Below are 10,423 nucleotides of genomic sequence, written 5' to 3'. Positions count from 1 at the left end.
TTTCTTTCTCCCCTCGCAGTGGGACGTCCAACAGTTTTGGAGGAAAATCGAACCACCATTGCCACGCATCGGCTTTTCCCATCAAACCCGCTCAGAGCCCTTCCTGGAGCGGGCCGTGTCGCCGCAGCCTGCTTAGCCCCAAGAAAACTCCCCGGCGGTTCGTCAGCACGGCAGAGGAGGTAAAGAAAAGGCTGGGAGACCGTGTGGTGGGTGGTGATTTCTGAGGAGATCTTTTTGGGGCACCATGAGGTGCTTGAGGTGGCTCTAATGGAGTGTCTGGCGCTGGATTCGCTCCTGCCAGGCAGAAGCCGCCTTCAGCTCTGTTCACGCTCAGACTTAACTGCGGTTGGTCTGATCCAGGCTGATGGCTGAACTCTTCAAGCCCCCTGGATGTGCTTCCACTGACAAAACCCCTGCTCCCACGTGTATCTGAGTAGTGACTCACGGTGTCTATATTGAAATCGACGTATCTGGTTGTTTCCCCACAGACTGTTCGAGAGGAGGAGCGAGAGATCTACAGGCAGTTGCTTCAGATGGTCACAGGAAAACAATTTTCCACGTCCAAGCCCTCTTCACTATTCCCCTTCCACCTGTGAGTATGTGAAAGGCTCTTCCCCAGCCAACAGCACCGTGTGGATTCCCTGGGAACTTAACTTTCTGTTGTTCCTAGGTCTAGGTGTTCAAATTCCAGCAAAACCGTAGTGAAAGAAACTTCCAGCAAGAACTCAAAGCTGTTTGAAGCTCACAGTGTTACACCAGCCCCTTCAGCAACCAGCGTTCTCCGAGCACAGGAGCAGCCCTCACACAAACCGTCGCTCTACTCTGCCCCCAGCTATCCCCCCAATATCTTTGAGTCCAGTAACTCCACAGCCCAGCATCAGCAAGAGAATCTACCAGCATCAAACACACAGTCTGAAGGTAAAAAAAACCCCAAAACCCCAAACGGAAAACGACAAAACCTGGCAATCAACTTAAAATATGTGTGGCAAACCTGCTTCCCTCTACTCTCTGTCTTTGGGCTCCTGCAGCAGTTGTGGAAGCAGGTGGTAATTGTGAGGATAACAACATTCTGTCAATTTTACTCTTTTTAGGGTCAGACTCTGTCATTTTGCTCAAGGTAAAGGATTCCAGAACCCCAGCACCAAGGTAAGAGGCTGCCAAGTGGTATCTAGAGGAAGGGATGGGCTACACTAACTGTTTTTAATTCCACGGAGAGGTGAGAAAGCAGAGAAGCAAGCTGACCAGTGGCTCTCTGAATGTTGTGGAGAGAGAGCAGTTTGCTCTGATTACAGGAATTCGAGTGTGATGCGTCAAGCCTCTTTCTTGAAACCTTACTGCGAATCACTGGCAGATAGATCTGTTGCAGGGCTGTCCTCAGATCATATTCACAAATCGTTTTTTTTCCACGTGAAGGCGAATGCTTACACCTGTCCTTTCTCCCCATTTTAGCCTCCCCTTCTTCCAGGCAGAACTGTGGATCAAAGAACTGTAAGTACCCGTTTTCTGCTCTGGTTTTGTGCCATCAGTGCTCAGGCGTAGAAATAAAACGCTGATTTGTTCACGTAAACTCTTGCTTTTCAGGACCAGCGTCTACGATTCACGAGCTCGGGAGAGGTGGCGGCAGATTGAAGAGCAGAAAGCACTGGCCTTACAGTTGCAGAGCCAGGTAACAGAGTCGCTACTGAAAGTAACCTGCAAGTCTGGATGTTAAATCATAGAACAGAAAGCAAATTAGAAACGGAAGAAATGACAAAATGACCCCCTTTGGGGTCTGGTGTCTTTGTTGCTGCCCCTTCCCCATGGCTGGGCTCTCAGTAGTGTCATGGCCAGGATGAACGTTCCCCCTCTGTGGTCCTTTCTGCCTCTCCTGGAACAATTGGCCCCACATAGCTCCCTCGTGAGCCCTTGGACACCACCAAACCTAAGGGTCTTCTCCTTCAGCGGCTGCAGGAACAGGAACACTCGGTGCAGGATCTGGTGGATTTAAATCTTCGAGTACCCCTTGAGAAGGAAATCCCCGTCACCGTGGTCCCAGAAGAGAAGGAGGATGCCAAGTCAGCTGATGGCGAAGAGGAGTTCCCTGAAATCACTGAGGTAACATTTGCTGGGATCTAGTATACACAAACAGAGGCTTGTGTGCATAAAAGATCTAAACACAAGTGGAATTTCCAGAGATCTGTGCCTAGAAACAGATAGCTGTTCCCTTTTGCCCGGGAGCGAGTGTGTCCTTTGAGGAGCAAAGACTAAAACTGAGTTGATGGGAATAGTGGGAACTCTCCCTTCCAATGCTGTCTGTGTCCTCCCTGTAGGAAATGGAGAAGGAAATCAAGAATGTATTCCGAGGTGGGAACCAGGACGAGGTCCTCAGCGAAGCTTTTCGGTTAACGATCACTCGGAAGGACATTCAGACCCTCAATAACCTGAACTGGCTCAACGATGAGGTGAGGAGTCAGAACAAGAGGGAACGGCTGGAAACTGCAGCAGGGGAGGCTCAGGCTGGGCAGGAGGAGAAAATGTTTCACCAAAGAGTGGTCAGAGAGTGGAACAGGCTGCCCAGGGAGGGGGGAGTCCCCATCCCTGGGGGGGGTTAAGGGCCGTTGGGATGAGCTGGGGAGGGGATGTGGGGTAAGGGAGAACTTTGTAGAGTCGGGCTGAGGGTTGGACTCGATGATCCCGAGGGGCTTTTCCAACCTGAATGATTCTGGGATTCTGAGTCTACCTTGGGCTGTTAAGGTGGGTTTTTTTCAGCAATTTATTGAAGTGAACAAACGTGTTTGTCTTCTCTGTGCTGAAAGAAGTCAGAGAGTGACTCTGTGGGCTGTGGCTCACGCTTTGGAGCAGTCAGTCTGTGGAGAAACCCCTGTGCAGACCAGGCACGTAAAGAAATAATAATATTGGGAGGAGTGGGCCCGTCCGTGGACTTGATTAAAGCAAAAAAAAAAAAAAGTAAAAGTTAAATATGGAAGGCTGCATTCCTAAATCTTTCTGGCTTTTTGAAGGTTTTAAGGCTCTTGAGCTGTTGTAAATCCCCCTGGGGGCAGGTCTTCAGAGGAGACAGGTAGAGGCAAAACCAATTCCTCAATTTTGCACCGGGGCAGAGAACCTTATGCAGAAGTGTCAACCCACTAACATGTCCTGGATGCTTTTTCTTTCCCAGATAATTAATTTCTACATGAATTTGCTGATGGAGCGGAGCAAAGAGAAGGGTTTGCCGGCAGTTCACGCCTTCAATACTTTCTTCTTTACCAAATTAAAAACGGCGGGGGACCAAGCTGTGAAACGGTGGACTAAAAAAGTGGATATCTTCTCTGTGGATCTCCTCTTGGTGCCTATTCATCTGGGAGTGCATTGGTGCCTGGCAGTGAGTGCTTTAGTTCCTCACAGTAGAGTGTAGTTGTTCTATAAACCCACCTGGCGACGGGTAAAATCTGACTTTGGAGTGATGCTGTTGTCACGTGTTTGCACGGGGGGGGTAAATGTTGTGTTAGTGGCTAAAATCGCAGTCTAGAGTCAAAAGATAGCTGCGATTTTTGATGTGTTTCTAGTCTTTTTTTTAAAACAAAACAAAACAAAACAAAACCAACACCAGACAGGCAGCTGTGAAGGTCAGGTTAGGCTGGCTTATTCTCTGGAGAAAGATCTTGTTTCCACGTTCCCACAAACTCGCCTTTAGAGCCGTTGCTGCGGGATCCTTTTAGAGAGATTTAGATGACAGATACCTCACAGCTCGCTCCCTCCTGCCCCCGATTTGTTCCGTCCCTTCTCTTGGCTGCTGGCACCTCTGTGGTCACAGATCACGCGTTGGAGTTTTAAACCTGCGTCAGCCTCCTTAGCTCAAACCTCCTCCTGGGATTGTTAAACTTGCCCGGAAAGGTGGGTGGGTGATGGTGTGGAAACGGGGCACAGGGCCCTCAAAAACCACCTGGGGGACTCAGCACGAACTGCTTGGTTATGCAGGCTGAGTAAATCAATCTGTGGCGTTAACAATCAGGATGACACAGTGCTCTTGTGTTTTACCAGGGGGCTCTGGGAAGAGCCTGATTTTAGAGATGTGAGTGGGGAAAATAACACGGCAGCAAGGGGGGGATTTTTGGGGAGGGTTGTACTGGAAGTCCCCTAAAATCCTTCTTTGCTGTGAAATGATCCAAACTTTGTTGGCAGAGCGTCAGGACACGGGGTGAGCTCCCCATGTCGTGCGTTACTAACGAATCTTTCTTTGTGTAGGTTGTAGACTTCAGGAAAAAAACCATCACCTATTATGACTCCATGGGTGGAATAAACAGCGAAGCCTGCAGGATACTGTTGTGAGTAACAATTCTTTGAGTTGTGCCTGTTTTAAAAAAAAAAAAAATCAGCTGCTTAGCTCGCTCTGGAAGCGACAGCCCTTCCCGCGGGCACGGTCCCTTCCTGGGTCCCCAAAGGAGGATTCGGAGGAACATCCTGGATTTCGCACTTGGCGTTTCACCACGCGTGGCGGAGGCGATCCGCAGGTACGGAGCCGCTTTGCGGGAGTGCTGATGCCTTGACTTCACCTCTTCCCAGAAGATCTGCCAGTGAGGCTGGTGTTATTTTTGGTGGGCAGGGACAGGTTTCAGACCTATTCTCTTCAGGACACCGGGATTCACCAGTCTTGCAGAGTCCTCTTGGACATCATCTTAGGAGGAAAACAGCTTCTCAGACCCTGAGGGATGGGGGTCCTTCCCTTGTCTGCTTGAAGAAACAGCGTCTCCCGGCCCCTTCCTCCAGGTGGGAGCTTTCCCTGCCTCTGCCAAAGCTCAGCTCTGTAGCTTGGCCCTTTGTTTCAAGAAGTTGATTCTGGAGAGCGCGGCGGGGGATGTAGGGTGTGGGAATGCCTCTTGCATCACGGCTAAAGGTTTTCAGGGGGTCTCTTCTTGTGCCGGCTGTGCCGTGAGCTGGGTGAAAGTTGTTCTTCCTGTGGTCAAGCTGCAGGCGAGCTCTTGGTTTCCCCATCCCAAGCGATGCCCTGGGAGGGAGCAGAGCTGGGTTAAATTTGTTCTTGCCAGGTTCAAGCTGCAGACGAACTTTTGGTTTCCCCATCCTGAGCGATGCCCTGGGAGGGAGCAGAGCTGGCTGCCTCCTCTCCAAGCTCTTGCAGAAGAAAATATGCTCACATGTCAAACCCAGAACTGTTTCCCCCTATTTGGACGCCGCTCCTGAACGGAGCACGATTCAAACTGAGCTCTGACCCGGGCAGGGCTGAGAATCCCCCTCGTTTTGAAGGTCCCTGATCACGTAGGGCCGTCAGGCTCGATACAAATCAGGTTGCAGAGTGCTTCACAAAACGCAGTCACCAGCTCCTCTGTCGCTGCGGCGCTGACCCCCGGTCGGCCCTTGGTTCTGTTTCTCGTCTCGGCTTCGCTCCGACGTGACTTGGGAATGTGATCCCGAGTTTTCTGGCAGGAGGTTGAGCGTGTCAGCAGAGGTGTCACCCATTCAGTCAAGGAATGTGAATAATGATAAAGACAGACAGCAGACAAATGCCATTTCCAGCCCATTTAGCACCTTTGTTTTCCAGTTCAGGTGCTTTGCAGTCTGCGGGCACCGTGGTTATTCGTCTAAATAACTAAAATTTTTTTTTTTTTTTTTTTCCATGCTGTTCTGTGATGGTCGAAAGGAGAAGTATAAAATCTTTGGAAATGGCTCAGGGCGATGTCTCTTAGTTTTGCTGTGGCTTCTACCTCCGTGTTTGGGAAGGCTGCGAGCAGAGCTGGCCTGCCTTGGGGCAGGGATAGTCGGGGTGAAATCAGTTCCTTTCAGCCTGAATTTTTTTTGATTCCAAGGAAGAATGCACAGACGTCTGGTGAAGTGAAGCACCTGGGAAGTGAGAGGGGGACCCAGGAGTCCTGCCCGTGGTTCGTTTAGGGGTCTGGGATGAGGAAGCAGGTCCCCAAACTGATGCTAGAGAGTGCCAGAGGATAGAGAGTGTTTCGGCCACGCAGGGTGAGTGGTAGAGAGCCGGGATTTCAGGTCGCTGTTGCCCTGGACGTAATTGTTTTCCCTCTGTTTCCTTTTAGGAGGCTTTTATTGGTTGAATGCAGTGGGAGGATCACACCGGGAAGAAGGGACGGAGGTCCTATTCATGGTTAGTGACCCTTTCATGCTTTCAATCGTTAGAGCTTCCTAAAGGTGGTGAGTGTTGTACCGTTGGCCAAGCTTCACAGAGGAGGGAAACTGAGGCACAGGGAAGGTGTCGGAGTGAATAAAGGGCCACTGGCCAGGCTAGGAGTGAGTAGGGCCCACGGATGTTGGTGGTTTGGTGGCTGCCGTGCTTTGTTTCAGCATCTGGGCTTTCACACCGCTTGGGTGTGAGACCTGGAGAGGATTTTTAAGAAAGCTGGCGCTGGTTTTTCAGGGTTTTTTGGGGGGTTTCTCCTTGGGAAACACAGTGCTCGGAACCTCAGCTCTGCTGGAAGGGTCTGTGTGGTGGAGTGGACATAAACCAACCGGTTAAAATTAGTTAAAAACTCGATTCTAGTGTAAAAACTTGGTTCTGGTGTACCAAGGCTTAGGGGATAGAGTGCACAAAGCAGCTCATGCCTGTGAGATCTTCTTATCTCCTGCTACCAGCAGACACTTGAAATGCTTCCCTTTACACACCCTTTACTACAAGGCTCTTAGACATTTAGCAGGACCGTGGAGTTGATTTCAACAATTCCCTGAGGCACCCGGGCGGGGTTTTTTTTGGGGGGGTTTTTTTTTTTTTTGTGTGTGTGTGTAAGCGCTGTGAGAAGGCAAAAAAAATCCTTTTTCAGATTTAGGAAAACTAGCTGGAAAACCTGCAGGATTTCACGGGGCATCTCGGGCACGTTGGGTTTATGATTCGGTGTGTAATTCTGCTTCAAAATTGTGTCAGGCTTTTTCTCTTTGAGATCCTGACAAAGTTGCTAAGTTCTGCCTCCTGGAGTTGTCTCGCGATTTGAAGTCAAGGCATTTTCTTTCGGTTCTGCCCCAAAAGGTGGGTCAGGCTGTTTCCTAGGCAGGACCGGTGCTGCATTTCTCACACGACGTGTCTCTTGTTCACTGATCCCCGTGTGCAGGGTAAAATCCCTGGAGGCTGATTTTTAGAAAAACCCACGCAGAGGACAGTCCCGGTCAGCTCAAACTCCGCGGAGTGGCTTATTTCCTTCCTTTTCTAGAAAACGACTCAGACTCCTCGGGCTGCTGCGCGCGTGTCGGCGTCGCGTGCGGGACTTGTGGTGGTCACAGATAAAACCACCCCATCGCTTTTGGTTTTTTTTTTTTTCCTTCTTTAAACTTCCCCAGCGTCTCCCCCGGCTGCCAGACGAGTCTGGCGCTGGGTCCTCCCTCCACCCCCGCTCCGTATGCGCTTGGAGCCTCGTCCCTGTTCCCACCCTGATGCATCTTTTTATTTATCAGCGCGGCTTCGCCCCCCCGTCTCTAACGTGCACACAGAGTGGGCTGTGTGCTGCTGCTGCTCTTTTTTTAGCTGAGGATTCAAACGGGTTCTGCAGTAGGCAGTAATTGCCAGGATTTTTTTTATTATTTTTTTTTTTAATTGCGATTGAGGCCCTTAATTAACGTTGTCACCGTATTTGTGCTGTGGTGCGGATAATCTGCTCCCTTCCTCCAGCTGCCGTGCTGGAGGCTCAGCTCACCCTCGTTTTGAACCCGTTGCGAGGAGTTTCTTCTCCATCCGTTAGGTTTTATTTTTGGAGATGAGATATGGAGACTTCTCGTGCTCAGTGAAAGTTGGGGGGGGTTTTTTGTTTTCTTTTTGGTGTTATTTTTTTTTTCCCTGAGACTAACCCCCTGCTGATCTTGTCTTGTCCAAACTGCAGCCAAGTCAAAGCAGCCAAGAACTTCCCAAGAGCAATTACGGCTGTTGCTGGCGGCCAGCAGCCCCTGTGCTGGGGAACTGGGCTGGGTGCGTGCGTCCAGCTAATGAAGGCTGATAGAAAACTCTTGTCTGGACCTGATCTGCCCTCGGGGGACTGCCAGGAAGGAGATTCCCCTCTGTGACGCTTTTACATCCAGCAAAACATCTTTCTGACTGCCTTTTAGACACGGTCTCTAGGAAGGGGCTGGCTTCGTGTTCTGAGGCTGCTGGGTCGTTCCGCTGCCGCTTTGCGTACTTTGTTCAGTGGCCCCTGGGTGTTTCAGCGATTCTTCAGCCCAGGAGAGTTTTTCTTTGGAGTTATTCTTCGGAGTTATGATGGAGAGAATCCCCTGACTGGCACCAAGGCAGCAAGTTCAAACTTAGATCTTTCAGGCTTGCGTGCGGGTCGCGTCACCCCCTCCTGCCATCGCGTTTCAGCGTTTACTAACAGCAAGATGCGATTTAGCCAAGTCTTTGTGGATCAGATTTCCGAAAGATGGCACATCTCCCCGCGTTGGCGGCCAAACCTCCCTCCTTCTCCGTGCCAGATGCTCTCTTGACCTCTCCGTTGGAGCCAGCAGCATCTAATCCCTCGCTTTTCCTTTCCAAACTTTCTGATCACAGACACGACAGTGAGAGGACTCCTCGGGCAGTTTTGAGAAGGTGCCAAACGCGAAGGAGATGGTTTCTGTAGATCTTCCCGGTCCTTTTGGTAACTGAGACGAGCAGAAGATGTCTGCAGAGCTGAATGTCACTTAGTGACTGTGGCAGGCAGCAGAGAGGGGCTTCTTTAGGGCCACTAAGAACCTCTTGGGCCCATCTCATCCATGGGCTCCTTCAAGTCCACCTTTATGTCTAAGCCCTTCCTGAACTCCCGTTTCCATCCTTCCCAGTGAAGGGAATGGTTCAGGGTGTTCATATCTGCAAAGAAAAAGTACGTGGGAGTTGCTTGGACGTGATTTGGGCACGGTCTTGGTAGAGTTTCTAAACTTGCTCAAGGAAGCAGGAAGAAAAATCCCAGTTTTCTGTTCTTCCAGTGGTATAATTTAGGCCAAACTGGTGGAAAGCCTCTTTGGGCGGAGGAGATGGGCCAGTACCCATGAGCTTTCCTTGTTCTCCGGTTCTAGGAACTGGAATGGGCCTGGCTCTGCAGCTCTTCTCCCTCTGCTAAAGGCTTTTGAGAAGTATTTGACATCCCACCCCTGCCACGGCTGGCTCCTTCTCCCCCTTGACTCGGTCCCTGCAGCAGCATCTCGGAGGGGACTTGGGGTGGCTTTTCCCAGGGCTGCCTCCCCTCCATCCCCAAGCCTTGGAAAATCAGGGTCATCTTCCCAACTTTTCCCCTCCTTGAAAGAACTTTCCATCTGTCCTCTGCTGTGGGAAGAAGAAATTAAATCAGGTGTAGAAGGAAAACCTGAGAGAAGAGCTCCAGGAGAACATCTGCCAGTGAGCTGAACCCGCCACCAGCCTGGAGAGGAGCGTCGTGGTGGGTTTTTTTGACACTTAACACACAGGGCCATTGTTCCGGAGCTGCTGGGGTGCTGTTACTTTTGACAAATCTGCTCCTGTCTACCTTTATGCTAAGTAAAATCCTCAACAGACTAGAGGCACCATCCCAGAGGGAGTTGAGCCCTCTGGCCTCCCCTCGGGGATAAGGCTCCGCTTGCAGGAGCCTGCTGAGGCAGCCCCGTGGCTGCTGAGCTTTTCTCTGCCGTGAGTCACTCTCTGATGAATTAGATTTGTTCTCGCTGGTTTATTTGTGGTTTTGACTCTCTGCTTGGCAGGTACTTTTTTTGGATGAGTTTTTTAAGTTCTGCTTGGTCCTTCTTTTGACTGCCTCAAAGCCCGGGTCTATAGAGCCCTTTTTAAAATGGCCAATACCGAGACGAAAATATTGGACTTCCATTTTGCATTAATTCTGCAAACATGGCAGAGGACATCTTAGGTAAACTGACATATAGTGTCCTGGCTGGCTTCCTCCGTCCCTCTAAGTAAGCTTTCTTTGTTCTCTTATTCTACAGGCAATATTTAAAACAGGAAAGTCTTGACAAGAAAAGGAAAGAGTTCGACACGAATGGCTGGTCGTTGCTGAGTAAGAAGAGTCAGGTAGGTTTGTACAGTCAGAGGTTTGGAGAAGGAGTTTCTCTTGGTCCTTTTGTTCTTGACCCAGAAGCACCTTTCTTGGTTTTCCCAACGGCCACATCCTCATGGTGACACAGTGGTGAACAAATCCCAGATCTTCAGTGGCAGATTCCTGTCCAGCCCAAGGTGGAATGAGGCGGGGGGGCGTTTCCTGAGCCAGGGGTGCCCCAGTGCCACCTCAATTTTGGAGGCTGCTCCTGTTTAACATCTTTACTGATGCTCTAGAGGAGGGGATCGAGTGCCCCCGCAGTCAGTTTGCAGATGACACCCAGCTGGGTGGGAGTGTTGGTCTGCTCGAGGGTGGGGAGGCTCCGCAGAGAGACCTGGGCAGGCTGGAGCGCTGGGCTGAGCCCAACTGGGGGAGTTTCACTGAGGGCAAATGCCGGGGGCTGCCCTTGGGCCACAACAGCCCCCAGCAGGGCT

General features: G+C 50.7%; 1 protein-coding gene across 1 annotated transcript in view; it reads left to right on the top strand.

The window, feature by feature from the left end:
* Window positions 1-11: 11 nt before the first annotated feature.
* Window positions 12-10,423, top strand: part of SENP1 (SUMO specific peptidase 1) — a gene marked incomplete at its 5' end in the record, with an annotated part of 13,428 nt that continues 3,016 nt past the window's right edge. The window contains 11 exons of the mRNA XM_026867398.1: window positions 12-179; window positions 489-592; window positions 671-918; window positions 1,092-1,146; window positions 1,450-1,488; window positions 1,582-1,666; window positions 1,942-2,094; window positions 2,310-2,441; window positions 3,158-3,361; window positions 4,225-4,304; window positions 9,880-9,964. Coding sequence (XP_026723199.1) covers window positions 12-179; window positions 489-592; window positions 671-918; window positions 1,092-1,146; window positions 1,450-1,488; window positions 1,582-1,666; window positions 1,942-2,094; window positions 2,310-2,441; window positions 3,158-3,361; window positions 4,225-4,304; window positions 9,880-9,964 — 1,353 coding nt within the window. The remainder of the gene's footprint in view (window positions 180-488; window positions 593-670; window positions 919-1,091; window positions 1,147-1,449; window positions 1,489-1,581; window positions 1,667-1,941; window positions 2,095-2,309; window positions 2,442-3,157; window positions 3,362-4,224; window positions 4,305-9,879; window positions 9,965-10,423) is intronic.

This window comes from Athene cunicularia, unplaced genomic scaffold, assembly GCF_003259725.1.
Source record: "Athene cunicularia isolate RWA unplaced genomic scaffold, athCun1 SCF_34, whole genome shotgun sequence".
In the NCBI taxonomy this organism is placed as follows: domain Eukaryota; kingdom Metazoa; phylum Chordata; class Aves; order Strigiformes; family Strigidae; genus Athene; species Athene cunicularia.
Note: the sequence above shows the minus strand (reverse complement) of the source record. Positions and strands in the feature narration are given on the sequence as shown.